Source organism: Schistocerca cancellata, chromosome 3 (genome assembly GCF_023864275.1).
Source record: "Schistocerca cancellata isolate TAMUIC-IGC-003103 chromosome 3, iqSchCanc2.1, whole genome shotgun sequence".
In the NCBI taxonomy this organism is placed as follows: Eukaryota; Metazoa; Arthropoda; class Insecta; order Orthoptera; family Acrididae; genus Schistocerca; species Schistocerca cancellata.
In genome coordinates this window covers 212,932,798-212,948,898 of record NC_064628.1, presented here as the reverse complement: position 1 = coordinate 212,948,898, position 16,101 = coordinate 212,932,798, and the positions used below count along the sequence as shown (strand labels likewise).

Sequence of the window (16,101 nt, the reverse complement as noted above, 5' to 3'; positions counted from 1 at the left end):
TGTTGCTCACAAAGTTGGTTGGGGATCTGTTCTTTCTGAAAATCGATTGGCTGAAGCCTACCTACATATTCCATTGGATGAGGCATGAATACAGTTCTTTGTGGTTAACACGCCTTTTGGCCTCTGTCAGTATCAACGGCTAATATTCAGGTGCACCTGCCATCTGTCAACATTTTTTTTAATAGGTTACATTGGTTGTCCCTCAGTGCATCAACTGTCTTGATGATATTATTGTGACAGGTGCTACCACAGAGTATCACCTCTGTAACCTTAATTTTTTGTTTATGGTTGTATAAGCTGTGCACCTGAGATTTAGCTTTGCCAATTCTCATTTTTTCCAGCCTGTGATTGTTTATTTGGGTCATAAAATTTTCCAGCAGGGCATGTGCTCCTTGTAACAACATACAATGATTATGGCTTTGCCCCGTCTGTGTATTTGGATCATAACATTTTCCAGCAGGGCATGTGCTCCTTGTAACAACATACAACCACCATTATGGCTTTGCACCATCTATTTAATGTAAAAGAATTTAAGGCATTCCTCACCAGTGCCGCATACTATCATGATTTCATTCCCATAGTGGCTACTGTTATCCACCCCTTGCATCTATTGTGGAAATGTGCTTCTTTTTTTGATCTGCAGCTTGTGAGCATACTTTGGTGCAGCTTAAGAATAGTCCTTGCTCTGAGCCATGTCTTGCAACTTTTCAACCTGACAAGCATCTTGTTCTGGCCATGGACACATCTGAGTACAGGGTAGGGGCAGTCCTGGCCCACTACTGCCATTCAGATGTCTCCGAACAGCCTGTTGCCTTTGCATTGAAAATGCCCATCTTTTCTCAGCAACAGTATTCCCAGTCAGAAAAAGCAGCTCTTGCTATTATTGCCTATGCCTTAAAATATTTTAATGTGTTCTAGTATGGTACAAAGTTTCATTTAATTACTGACCATAAATCCTTTGTTTCCATGTTTATCCAGTTAGCAATCTTACTGGACAAAGCCGCTCATTATCTTCGCTTTGGGCTCTGTTCTTGCCCCAGCACAATTATGAAATTTATTTTCTTACCATGTCATAACATGTGAATTTGGATGCTCTGTCCCGACTTCCTATGGGCCCTGACTCCTCATTCGACAAGGATGATCTGCCTTTTTCAACTGGGTATGGAGGCAAGGCCCATGGTGGTTGGCTTCCCCATCACCAGTTCTCATATTGCTTCTGCTTTGGCATTGGGGTTGGTGCTCTGGCAGGTCGTATGTGTGGTACAGCAGTGGTGGCCCGACAATATGCTGGGCCAGGCTTCAGAGCTGCTTAACACTGTGCCATCATTTCTCCCTTTCGTATGGTGCTATTCTCCTGCCAATGGAAGAGTGAACTCCCCATGTTGTGGTTCCAGTGGCTCTGCAGCAGGAGGTCCTTCAATAATTACATCAAGGTCACAGGGTAATCTCTTGCACAGACTTGTTAGTGCACCTTCATGTGTTTTGGCTGGTATCAATTGGGAAGTGGAATGTCTTGTCACGGCCTGCCACAGGTGCTTGTGTCAGCAGGTGGTGCTGCACGCACTTTTTTCCCACCATGCTTGGTCCCTACACAGTCTTGGAAAAGAGTCCACATTCATTTCGCTGGTCCATTTATTAGACCCTTTCTGTTTATTGAACATTGGTGCTTTTCATCATTTTTCTTATGTTGTTTATTGTCCATCAATGACAGCAGACACAACTGTCAAGGTATTGTCGAAGATATTCTTCGTAGAAGGCTTGCCTTACACTGTGGTTTCTGACAGTGCTCTTCAATTCATGGCACAATCTTTCAAGGACTTTTGTACATGTAATGGCATTCGCCACATCAAGGTGCCTCCCTTCTATCCACTGTCAAATGGCAAGGTGGGACACCTTTTTCAGATGTTTAAGATGCAAATGTGCAAGTGCATAGAATATTTCCAGGCTACAGAGTCTGTCACAGCTTTTTAATCTCTTACAAACTGATGCCAATTGGGACCAAAAATTCCACCGAGCTCTTGCACAGCTGACAGCCACAGATGCCACTCGCCCTTCTGCTACCGAGCAGGTATCCCTAAACAACACTGGTTTCATCGAAGTTTGTGCCCAGCACACCAGTCTGGGCCTTGGGTTTTGGATGTCACCCTCACTAGATTCCAGTTGTCATCCTCAGCCGATGTGATCTTCATTGTTCACACTGAAGATTGACTTATGGCATGCCACCAGAACTAGTTCCATTCCAGGAAGGGCGCCATTACAGCTATCGTAGTGCGCGTCAACATTCAAACGGCACACCCACTGCCACTTCAGGTGGCCGCCAGGGGTAGCACAGTCACCGACTGCAGTCACCTGTTCCGCTGTGTGCACACAGAACTACTCCAGCGACACAGTAAAGAGGCAGCATCTTTATATGGCCATGCATGGGCCTCTGGGCTCTCAGTTGTCATGTGCGTTCATTACTTTTAATGTCTGCCCCCAGTAGCTGAATGGTAAGCATGACGGATTGTCTATCCTCTGGGCCCGGGTTCGATTCCCGGCTGGGTCGGGGAATTTTTTCCACCCAGGGACTGGGTGTTGTGCTGTCCTCATCATCATCCTATCATCCTCATTGACTGCAGGTCGCCAGAGTGGCATCAAATTGAAAGACCGGCACCTGGCGAATGGCCTGCCCGATGGGTGGCCCTAGCCATATGATTAAATAAATAAATTACTTATAACTATATCCAGTGTATTCTTGTTGTTGTCACTCTGTGACCTAATAAACCATAACTGTTTTATGACAGTGTGTTCCCTTGTGTTCTTGGTTAGAACAATATTCATCCAGTATTTGTGAATGAGAGCTCTTAGTTACTTCCAGCAAACTTTGAACATGTGTTTCATATGTGTGAATGCAATTTTTAAAAAATTAGGGCTGTTATGTTACTGGTCTTTGACCTAGGGGAACAAGCAATCATGATTCATAATGATCTGAAGGAGTTTCTGTTATCTAGATCCATTGAAGTTAAAAGAGTCAGCAGTTGATGATTATGGAGCCACAGTAACTGCCCACAAGTGTCAAATGCCATTTTGTATGAAATTGTTAGTGAACAGTTTCAGTACTATCGAATCTATGTGTGATGGATACCATAAATGTTTATGTTAAAGTACCAATTTTTTTTTAGCATGGTAATATATATTTTTCTGCTACTCTTGGAATATAATAATTCCATTTTCAAGAAAGTATTCATAGGTAGATAGTTGAAATTAACCTTACCTTTCAATAAGAAGCATTGCAGTAAATTATCCAATTTACTCTCTACAGTTACAACTATGCTATATTGTATTAAGCTTTTACAAAGATTTTGAGAGTGTAAGCATGCAGATAACACAGTTTTTCAAAAGTGTATATAGCCACGCGGGGCTAGGAACATGGTCTGAGTCAAGTTGGTTTCTTTTATTTATAATTACTATAACTCTGACTAATTTATTACAACTCTGACTAATTTCCAATGATGTTGCTTACTGATTCTCGTTATTAGTTGCAATTACTTCATCTGTGCCGTTCTTTTGAAATGAAGCAAGTATATTCCGGCACTAGAAGCAAAAGTAAAGATTACCAATTGCAATAAAGGTGGTGCTTTAAAACCACAATCCCGTAATGCTGGTTGAGAAATGTCCATCAGAGGCAAAGATTCTAGGTTGATGTCCTGGTCAAGCACACAGTTTTAACCTGTTAGGAAATTTCAAATCAGTGCAGACTGAAAATTCATTATGGAAACAATCCTTTAGGCTGTGGCTAAGTCATTTCTCTGCTATATTGTTTCTTTTCAGAGTATGAAGCCGACAAGGTATGCTGGAGGACTTTTGTGAAACTTGGAAGGTAGGAGAGAGGAACTAGCAGAAGTAAACTTGTGAGTCGTATCTGAATAGCTCAGTAGCTGGAGGAATTGCCTGTGAAAACCAAAGGTTCTTGTTTCATGTTCTGCATCAACACAAAGTTTTAATCTACTGGGAACTTCATCGTCAGTCCCAGATTCAGTCTGCTGCTATAATATGTATTTAAACATGCATAACATAATGACTTTTTTAGTTATCTGGAAGAATGACATCTCTGTTAAGTGCTTGAGTTATTACATATTATATGGGTAGACAGTCATAACTAAATTGTCATACAGGATGTATCTGAGGGTCAAATAATATGCGATGCCTTGCAGTGCAACCATTAATTGTACTTGATGATATTTGGATAAGTACCTTTTTATTTACTTTTTCTACATATAATTTTGCTTGATGACACTGGTTGTATGTAATGATGCTTAAAGATGGTTGAAGCATTTGTATTTAGTTCTAATAGTTATGGATATATATTGGTATTGTCACTGAGCTAAGCCACAGAACCATGCTCCCATGTGACAGTTGTTTGTTCATGACAGTGCATGCCTACAGTATGAAATTATGCAGTAGCTTTCACTGTATAACTTATTATTGCCCACACAATCCAAACATGATGCCCTTAGACTAATATTTGTTGTGTGGCTGCCAAACAGCAGTGCAGACAGAGACACTTCTTAATTGTGTGGAAAATCCTGATGCCCCTGACTACTTAACAGTTAGCCAACATCACACACTATTATTGCACTCAAGCAATCACACTACCAAAATACCTATGGCAACCCTATCTTTTTAAGATAAAGCCCTAAAAACCACAGCTACCTCTATTATTGCTTTCAGAGTATATTACAAGCATGAGGCCAGTGAAACAAAAACTTATTCTACAGTTTCAGAAGTGTCATTTATGTATTTTTATAATGTTAATGATCATATTATGTTCATTTTAACTTTTAACAAAAGCTTTCACTTCCAACCCTGATAAACTTTTGGCTGACTCTATAATTTACTACTTCAGGTCTTCCATTGTTTAACTGAGACTTGACTGTTAGTATTGAGAAATACATTGATCAGCCAGAACATTATGACCACTGACCTACTATCAATATAAACCCATCCAAGCAATAGCATCAGCACCTGACGAGGAATAACTACTAGTCAGGCACATGCACGGTGCACGTTGTATTGGTGAGTGTGTTGTCCATGTGTAGAATGGGGAAGGAGTGTGATCTATCTGAGTGCTGTGGTGAGCATCTTCAACATGTGGCGGGGTTGGATGACCACCCTTCATTAAAGATGTCAGACATTGTGAGCTGGACAGACAGGTAAAACAGGGCAGTCGGCAAACTGTGGCAGAAGAAATATCAGACTTTAGTACTGGGCAAAGTACAAGTGTGTCTGAACACGCAGTGCACTGAACACTCCTAAGAATGGGCCTTTGCAATTGATGACCCATGCATGTGCCAATGTTAACACCACATCACCAACTACGATTGAAATGGGCACGTGACCGTCAGCACTTGACATTGGTGCAGTGACAGGGTGTTGTGAGGTCTGATGAACCCCAATATCTTCTTCGTCATGCCTGTGGGAGGGCACAAATCTGTCGTCTTCTAGGGGAACAGCTCCTCGACACCTGTACTGTGGGACAGAGCCAAACCGATGGCAGCTTCATTATTCTCTGAGAAACTTGCATGTGGGCATCCATGGGTCTAGGGGAGCTTGTGCAAGGCACCATGACAGCCACGGAGTATTGTACCATGGTTGCAGACCATGTACACCCCTTCATCATGATCATGTTTCCAGATGGCAGTGGCATTTTTCGACAAGATAGTGCACCATGTCATAAGGCAAGGAGTGTGATGGAGTGGTTTGAACCCCTTAAAACACATCTGGGATGAGATTGAACGTGGTATCAGAGCTCATCACCCCCTCCCCACAATTTTCGGGAATTAGGTGACTTGTAAAGGAAGGTGTCATGCCAACTCCCTCCAGCGACCTACCAAGACCTCATTACTTCCTTGGCATGATGTGTTGCCCCTGTTATCCTTTCCAAAGTTGGACATACCAGCTATTAGGTAGATCATGATGATGTGGCTGATCATTGTATGACAGATGCATCTCCTCTCAAAGACCATGATGCAACAGACAGGTATCTATGCTTAGTGTTGGACTTCAGAATCTCAATTTCTTATTTCTAAATCTAAACCTACAGAGTGTTTCACAAGTACTTTTATAAACTTTAGGGGCAGGTTCCTTACATCAAAACAAGAAAAAATGTTCACTTGTACACACATCCGAAAATCCTTTATTTTTTAGTTATTAAAGAACATTTACAATTCAGGTTATATGAACTCAACATATAAACTCGTAATAAATGGTATAAATGTATCCTCTACAAATCACAGTGTCGTGAATGGCAGAGGGTACTTCCTATTGCACCTCTTGCTTGGAGGTTTGCAGAATCTACAGAGATGTTGGAAGGAAGACACTATTATCAGTGTAATTAATATAAGTTAGCATGGGGGGAGGGGGTCCAGTTGGCACAATTTGTGAATCAGCCATTAAAGTCCAACATGTTTTACTCAGCAGCATGTCAGCCACAGGGTGGTCATCCATGCTCTTGACTGTAATTTGTCAGTGGCCATTCTTTTGGGTGGACAGTTGGTTGGTGGTCCTGCCCATTTGAATGGCAATGCAAAAGTTACAACAAAGCCAGCAAATGATACGACTTCTTTCACAAGGATTCCTGCCTCTGACTGGGTAGAATATGTCTATGACAGAGTGGAATATAGGGATGTGTTGGATGGGTGTGTAGAACAAGTGTTGCAGCTTGGTCTTCCGCAAGGATATGACCCACGTGGCAAGGTGTTCAGAGCTGGTGTGACATAAATATGGCTCAATTATAAAAATAAACTAATATTTCATTAAACGATTGGTTGCCACTGTTTGTACCTAAAATTAATTTTTCTGATGTTTCTAAGAAACTACACTCAATTTCTCAAGGATTGTCTCAAAGATGACTCAGAATGTTGACTTGGTACTTAGTAATTGCTGCAGCAAGAACAAATGCAATTTATGGAATGTATTAATTTACTGAAAAACATGTAAAATACAATGAAGTACAGGTTGTACAATGAACGCATCGACTGGACAACAGTAATACAGGTTATGGAATAGGCCAAGCACTTGTTTGCAATCACTTAAATAGTATTGTATCTTTGGCAGTCACCAGAGCATGCCAGGAGGTCAACCCAGAGAGCCCCTCTGAATGGGCCTGTGAACTGTGGACGTGCGGTCTCTGAAGTTGTGTGCGTCATGAGTGGAGGTACATCACTCCTTCCTTCCAGTTGTGGGAAAACCACATACATACATAAAACCGCTAGGCAAAAAATTACTGGTACAAAAAAAGCACTGGTACCATGAAAGGAGAAAAAAAGCAAAAGAAAGGGGAAAAAGGCACTTATCTCTCACAAGGCACTGACACTAAAAGTCATGGGGAACACCAGTGACGACACTGACGTCCACTTTATCACCCAATGACAGTGACTGCTGCAGCATGCAGTGGGCAGGCACCAGTGAGTATGGATAGAAGTGATGAGGAGCTGGTTTGGTGTGCCATCCCACCTCTTGTGAGAGGTTGTAGGGCCTGGACCGGGGATGACATCTTGATAGCGATGTCCTCCTTGAGGTAAGCAGTCGGTGCCAGAGTCATCAGCAGGGTTGTTGGAGATGGTGGCTGCATAGGACCCAGCAACAGAGGTGGTGGCAGCTGCGGCATCCGCTGCAGAGGGGGCTGTGTCGGCGATGACTGTCAAGGAGTGCAGGAACCCCAGACAGTAATCTTCCAGGCAGCGACCCCCATTTTGGTGCAAACTGACCATCTGTAAACCAGGAACAGGCATTGGCAGCATCGAGGGCAGGAGAGATGGTGGGCCCTCCAGAATAGACAGTGCTGTGCGCAGCCGCAGCTGGTTGAAGTGACAGGATGACCACCCATAAGGAGTGCACACGATGCACAGGTGCAAGCCCCGATGACGCTCAATGAAGGCATGAACCCAGTTCAGCCGGTGGCCAAAACCACAAGCCCTGACAGACGCATCTGGCTGGAACTGTTGCAGAGCCAGTGTGGCCATTGGACGTGGCATTAGATGCAGTAGGTAAAAGAGGGTCCGTGGATGACACCTATGTGGCAGCTTTACTGGGCTTTTGTCGTCGACTGGAGTGAAACAGTACCAACTCAAAACATGGTTTGACACAGCTTCAGGTGACCTGCCAGATACATCTAAGTCTTAAACATCTGAACAAAATGTTCTTCCTCATCATTAGACTGAGGATGAGATGGGTGAGCTGAGAGATGGCAAACACCACTAGCCTGACAAAAAGATGTAAATCCTTGAAAAACAAGCTGGGGCCATTATCTGTAGCCGTGGTATTCAGAAGCCCCTCAATTGCAAAAATTTTAGACAGGGCTGAAATAGTGGCTGCTGTGGATGTGGATAGACAATGCACCATGTAGGGAAACTTGGAATAGATGTCCACTACAATAAGCGAAGACTGATTTAGGAAGGACCCAGCAAAATTGACATGTAGACGCTCCCACAGATGCCATGTCATCAGCCAGGATGAAAAAGTCATCCACGAGGCCACATGTTGCTGAACACAGTAAGTACAAAGCAATGATAAGCCATGTAATATCCCCCTCTATGCCCGGCCATCCCCCAATGACCATCATGCAGAAGCCATAGTACATTATGGCATTAGGAAGCAGGAATCGCAACCTGAGGAGCTGCATCCTCCATAGCTAACAAAAGAACTCTGTCACACACATAAAGGCAGTGTGTAAGGAATCTGAGACACTAGTCGGGGGGGTTTTCCAGCCAACAGTGCTGCACAAAAGAGAGGAACCGGCTAAGTACAGGATCCACAGTGATGACCAATGCTATAGTGGCACTAGTGATGTTAAAACCATTGACCATGTTGTGGTTCTCAGTATCTAAATAGAAACAAAGCAACTCATCGTGATCGAACACCAGGTTCAGCCAGATCAGAAGGTGAGATAAGGCATCGGCATTGGTGTGTTGCACCGTCAGCCAGTAATGAATCTGATAATGATAATGGGAGAGAAATAGAGTCCACTGCTGCAAACAATGCTCTGCCTTACTGGTACGGATGCTGATGGGTTAAAAAGAGTAACCAACACCTTGTGTTCTGTGATTAAATGGAACTTTGAACCATACAAGTAGACATAAAATTTCTTGATGGCGAACACAATCACTAAAGCCTCCTTTTCAATCTGAGAATACTGCTGTGAACGGGAGTTAAAGTCTTAGAATCGTAAGAAGTGGGTCATTCAGACCCATCTGCGTATTTGTGCACCAACACCAAGACCATGCTGAGAGGCATCTATAGCCAACAAGAGGTGCTGACCCAGCTGAAAAGTGGTCAGACATGGGGCAGATTGAAGCTTAGATTTAAGCAAAGAGAACACTCAGCCACAAGCTGGGGATCATGGAAAAAAGGCACATTTTTACACAGAAGTGTGCATTGTGACTGAGCAACAGTGGATGCGTCCTGTAAAAAATTATGGTAGTATGCAACTTTATCTAGAAATGCCCACAGTTCCTTAATGGACGTTGGTTGCGACAAAGCTGCAGTTGCATCAGCATGGTGATGCAATGGCTTGACCCCTGTGTGGTATACCTCAAAACCTAGGCACTCAGTTGATGGCTGGAAAAATTGATATTTTTTGAAATTGCACTTTAGCCCCACAGACAGCAAAACAGAAAACAATGATTGGAGTTTGATAAGGTGTTCTTTGGGGGAAGAACCCAAAACACCGATATTGTCGAGGTAATTGATGTAGCCAGGTGCAGAGGCTGTCAGCTGTTCTAAAAAACTGAAAAATTGCGGGCGTGCTAGTGATGCCGAAAGACAAGTGTTGTTATTGGTATAGCCGAAAGTTGTATTGACAACGAGAAGGTGCCTAGTGGCCTCATCCAAGGGGAGCTGGAAGTCCACTTCTGATAAATTGATCTTGGAAATGTAGTGGCCGCCTGACAATTTTGTGAGCAACTCATTGGGGCAGGTCAGAGAAGATATCTATCATGAACTGTGCATTAATTGTGACACTGAAGTCACCGCAGAGGTGAAGCTTAGCCGTCAGCTTCTTAACGATGACCTGTGGTGTAGCCCATTCACTGGAAGAAATAAGCCAAATGACATCGACTGATGTCAGATCATCTAATTCGGCCTTGACAGAGCTGCACAACACAACAGGCACCTGTTGGCCCTGAAAAAAATTAGGGTGGGCAAAGTCTTTCATAGTAATGTGGGCCTGAAAAATGGTAGCACAACTGAGCCCAGGGGAAAACGGAGACGAAAACCCAGAGCAGAGGACTCCAGTTGCTGATACAGAAACAGATCTGACACTAAATTTAGCTAATTGGCAATGGAGATACTGAAAGCATTAAAAGCGTCTCACCCAAATAGGTTTGCAATATGGAAATGATCCACAACAAGGAAGGTGAAAGGGTAAACAACAGATTTGTAAGAGACAGGAGCAGAGAACTGACCTATGGTCAGAATCTGCTGTTTAGTGTGAATAACAAACTTATGTGAAACGTGAGATGAGGGGAGCCCACGTCCATGTTTACTAAAGCTGTGCAGCCCCTGTGTCCACTTGCATTTATAGCGGTTTATTAAACACACACAGGTCAATAAACAGTTTGTTTGGAGAAACAGTCATTGTAGCAACACATTTTATATCAATCAGTACCACTGTGTTTTGCCACATTTGAAGAGGAGGTACACACTGATGCAATGTGGTCTTTCTTTCAACACTTACTGCAAACTGCCCAGTGCTTAGTGCACACAGCATGCTCACATTGAATAAAGCTTTATGGACAAGACAGAAGGAGGGAACGTGGCTGCTGCTGTGACATGGCCTGTTGCTGCTGTGATCATAACAGACACTGCCTCATGTGACGCTGAGTCATAGGTTGTACTTTTGCAATGACTTCCCCATTATCCTGAGCACTTACTGCATGCCTAAGAGTGGTTGACAGCAACTTCTGATACCTCTTCACACACTGCAATCTGACTGCCTGTGGTCCGTGTCACTTCAAAGGACTTTGCTGTATTGAGCACATCCATAAGCTTCGGATTCCCACATTGATGTGCTTTTTCACACACTTCCCTATCCAGGACCAGACAAATAATATCATCATTCACCACATGATTAGTGTAGGATTCATGATGGTTACTATTGACAAATTTACAATGATGGGTCATCCTGTGTACTTCTGCAGCCCAGGCTTTGTAAGATTGGTTTGGGTGTTTATGACAATGGTCACGTGTCGCAGTGACATGTGTTCTGTCACAGTAATAGGTTGAGAGAAGCCTGTATATTTCATCAAATGATGAACTGACCGGTTGTTGTAAAGGCAAAAGTTGCTACAGCAACTGATAAATGCACGGTGAAAGCCAGAAAAGAAAGCAAGCTTGACACAGGTTTACATCATCCATGAGAAAAACCTCGAAATGTTGGTGTAACCATGTCTTGTAGGGGGGAAAGTAAACCGCCACGAAAATGCTGATGCCACTTGATTTAGAATTGTGTTGAGAGCCTGTTGATGTTCCACAAAGGCTTGCTGCTGGACAATGAGATGTTGGAATATTTCTTCCATTGAGATGTTTGTCGAGTGACTTAGCATTGACCCTAAGGTGTAGAGAAAATGTAACCCTCACTCGTTGCCAAGTTTGTTACAGCAAGAACAAATGCGATTTATGGAATGTAGTACTTTATAGAGAAATGTGTAAAATACTGTGAACTATAGGTTGTGCACTGAACACATTGATTGAACAACAGTAATACAGGTTACAGAATAGTCCAACCACTCATTTGTAATTGCTTAAGTAATACTGTTTCTTTGGTGGCTCACTGGAGAGTGCCAAGGGGCAACCCAGGTGGCCTCTTTAAGCAAGTCTGTAAACTGTACAGACAGGCTTGTGTTATGAGTGAAGATACATCAGTAATGAACTGTTTGAAAGCGATTTTAAAATTTTTGTGAATTGTTAAATTATGATGCTAGAATGCAAGTACTAACAGCGAAACTATGTTTCTGGTAAACATTAGCTTGTGATGTCAGCTTGCACATCACTGCTATTTATATGTCATCCTTGATGTTAAAATGCTATTCTATCTAATGTTACATTCCAAAGGTATTAGTTCATTACATAATTTTAATTATATTGCAAGTTGATTTTAAATGTGACATTTATTTCTTATTTAGACTATGTTCTGTGAGTGTTCACCAGATTTATAGAAGTACTTATATACAGAAAAATGTATTCTGTGACGTATATGTCTTTTGAAATAAAAAGAGATTTATTTCTTTATTTTTTAGGTACTGTCAGAGAATGGAAGCCGTTGGGTCAGGAGCAAGACGGGTGCCTAATAATAGGATGGTGGCTGGAACTGCAGACTGAAGATGAGAACTGTCACAAACTTCAGACTTACATTGGAAAATACTGTCATGAAGGCAACAGTTTAAAGGTTTGTCACATAATCCATAACTCAAGTCTGCTCCATAACTTTTAATTAGCGCACAGCTTGTGGTGATGAACATGAATATCACACAATCAACATAAATGTTTACTGTGTATGGTGCTATGTTGTATTATAAAATTACTGTCACTAATATTTTGGTCATGGTCATAGTGGTCTTCATCTGTGTGTACTGGCATAATGTGTTGCCCAGTGTCCATTATATTTATCATGTCCTCCTAGTGATTGTGAAATTGCATCTCATTTTTGGAAACAATTGATATTATTGGTCTCCTGTGGTGGAAAGAGTGGAAACTTTGTTAGATTGCTTTCCATTGGTGGATGGAGTGGGTATGTGGTGTTTGTTGCTTCAGTATAGTATGAACCATGACTGGCAGGCATCAGAGAATGGGGTTTTCCTTGGGGTTGACATTACTCGCTCAGCGGCAGTTTCTCGATTGTAATGCTCATGTTTCAAGTTGTATCTGCAGTCTGTAGGGCTCTGATGGCTGGCAGCCAGTGAGGTACAAGTCTATAGGGAGTCTCTCTGTTCATGTCATTATGACATTTTAATGTTGCAGAGGCCTCCTTGGTCTTTCACTTGACCATCTCTTGCTGCTTGGCAAGCACACAGATTTAATAGAATTTCATTTGCCTGCCACAGTTTTTTTTTATGTTTGGTCACCCAATGTAGCACTCGTGCTGCCAGATATGTGTTGCAGCTGGCATGCCAATTTCTCTGCTGTATATGTCTCCACACTCAGAGTCCACATTGCACATATCTGCAGTAGATGGAGCTTCCTTCACATAAGGTAAGCACGCTGCTGGCTGCAGTTGATCTATGTCCTGCCTGTCTTTCATTCTTTTATTGGTTTTTGTAGTTCTGTGTATCAGTTTGGGATGGTAACCATCAGGCAGGGACATTAATGAGTGGGCAGGTGGCTTGAATTTGTCTGTGTTGGGTGATTGTGAGATACAGCATGGAAGTACCTGTCCATATGTGTTGGGTTTTAGTAAGCTCTATGTGCTAGTGCCCCGTCCAGTGTCATTAAGATGTTCACTTGTTTGAATATTGATAAAATGTGTATAGTTCTGCCTTACTGGCATGGACCATATGATGAACAGATTGTCCATTGGAGCTGAACTAAGTGCCACTGCTTCAAATAAAGGCACCTGTTAATATGTCAGCTGCTAATGAGAAGAGGAGAGAACTCAATGTTAAACTGTCTGTCTGTGGTATTTTCCTTATGATTTGAAGCAAGTTGATAACAAAAATAGCTCAGTCTGGTCTGGCAGATCAGTTTCATATAGTGACAAGTTTCTAAATAGGGTTTTATGTCGAAGCTAACCATGAGATCCATTGTTAAAATTGTCTCTCTCTTTATGCATATTAAACACACTGGACAAAAGGTGTTAGTCCCTCAGAAAACACAATGCTCATATCATGTTAAACTAACTGTAGTATTGTATCTAAAAACAAAGATGGTGTGACTTACAAAACAAAAGCGCTGGCACGTCGATAGACACACAAACAAACACAAACATACACACAAAATTCTAGCTTTCGCAACCAATGGTTGCTTCGTCAGCAAAGAGGGAAGGAGAGGGAAAGACGAAAGGATGTGGGTTTTAAGGGAGAGGGTAAGGAGTCATTCCAATCCTGGGAGCGGAAAGACTTACCTTAGGGGGAAAAAAGGTCGGGTATACACTTGCACACAAACACACACATATCCATCCACACATATACAGACACAAGCAGACATATACAGAGGCAAAGAGTTTGAGCAGAGAGAGTATTGATAAGACTGTATTGATAAGACTGTCAATTCACAAGTTTCTTCCGGTATGCCAGAGCCATCTGAAGCCACTCATTGATAATTAGATCCCGTAGAGCTACTGAATTACAGAAATATTGACTACTATTTTCAACTAATATTTCAAATAGTTTTCATTTGATCTGCATCTGAGTGATTTAACAGGCAAGTTGAGATGTGATAGGATGTCTTACACCCTTGTCAGACAGTGAATGTGGGCATGCAACTGTCATCATGACGAACAAAGAACGACACTTTGTCACCAAGAATGTTGAAATTAACATCCTTGTCCACATTCGTGGTACCCTGAATGAGTGCACCCAAGTCATTGTATGGAAAATGCCCTCAAAACATCGCAAAACCACTTACAATGAACCGTACCCTCCACACACTGAGGGTTAAATGCCTCATTGGATTGCCAGTCCACTCTAAATCTTACATCATTGGAAAAGTGGCAATCCACAACTTGTCAAACCACACTACACATGTCCAGTGAGGTACTCTCCAGTTTTTGTGTTGTTTGGTCCATTTAACATGTGTGCTTAATGTGCTGCTTTGAGCAAAGGCCTGTTGCAAGATACCCAATTTCACATGTTTGTTGCATGCAGTTCACTTCAAAATGGTCACTCGGAAACTGGTTGAGGTGGACCTGCAATTACTGAAAGCAGTAATTTCTACGATTTGATTCTGATTGTCATTGACAAGGATTGACACTTGCCTCCGCCATTCTCAGTTATGATATTTTTTGTACAACCACCTTGCTTATGTAGGCAACATTCATTCAGAATGTAGTTATGAGCAGGTCCAAACACAATAGCTGCTTTCTGCCAATCTCTTATGTCTTCACATCATTCCATCCCAGTCTGTTGGTTCATATGGCTGATTGGCATATATACATCATTTGACAGCCATTACTTAAGCCAGTGGCGAATGGACACATGGCCACCGTGTACCAGTTCTGCACTGTCATTAGCACTCCAAAGTAATTAATGTGCTCTTTGAAACAAATAACTAATATTTTGTTTGGGGAGTTTATAAAGTGTGTAGAAGTCTTCATGTAAGAACCTGTTTTGCCAACCAGATATTTTAATTTACAAGCTGAATAATGGATGCGCACAACTTAAATGTGTTACAGCATTAAAACTAATTAAGATGCTCGTAGCATTTTTGGCTTATGTAATGCATTATTTCACAAAGTTTTTATATTATCGCAAAATAGAGGAGATAGTGCCACAGACATGATACGTGAATTGGAATGGCAACCATTAAAACAAAGGCATTTTGTGTTGCGACAGGATCTTCTCATTAAATTTCAATCACCAGTTTTCTTCTCCGATTGCGAAAACATTCTGTTGATGTCCACCTGCATAGGGAGAAATTATCATTTAAGAGAAATCAGGGCTCGCACAGAAAAATTGAAGTGCTTGTTTTTCCTGTGCGCCGTTTGAGAATGGAATCGTAGAGAGACAGCTTGAAGGTGGTTCATTGAACCCTCTGCCAGGAGCTTTATTGTGAATAGCAGAGTAATCACTTAGATGTAGATGTAGATGCAGATGCCGCTCAATCAGATTCAATATGTGCATCTTTGGTGAACACACAACCACCATGAAACTTCCTGGCAGATTAAAACTGTGTGCCCGACCGAGACTCGAATGGACACATGGCCACCGTGTACCAGTTCTACACTGTCATTAGCACTCCAAAGTAATTAATGTGCTCTTTGAAACAAATAACTAATATTTTGTTTGGGGAGTTTGTAAAGTGTGTAGAAGTCTTCATGTAAGAACCTGTTTTGCCAACCAGATATCTTAATTTACAAGCTGAATAATGGATTCGTACAACTTAAATGTGTTACAGCATTAAAACTAATTA

General features: G+C 42.0%; 1 protein-coding gene across 2 annotated transcripts in view; it reads left to right on the top strand.

The window, feature by feature from the left end:
• LOC126174841 (protein pigeon) overlaps window positions 1-16,101 on the top strand; it is a 483,403-nt gene that overhangs the window by 58,690 nt on the left and 408,612 nt on the right. For both annotated transcript variants that reach the window (XM_049921225.1, XM_049921224.1), the window contains exon 2: window positions 12,276-12,424. In XM_049921225.1, coding sequence (XP_049777182.1) covers window positions 12,276-12,424 — 149 coding nt within the window. The remainder of the gene's footprint in view (window positions 1-12,275; window positions 12,425-16,101) is intronic.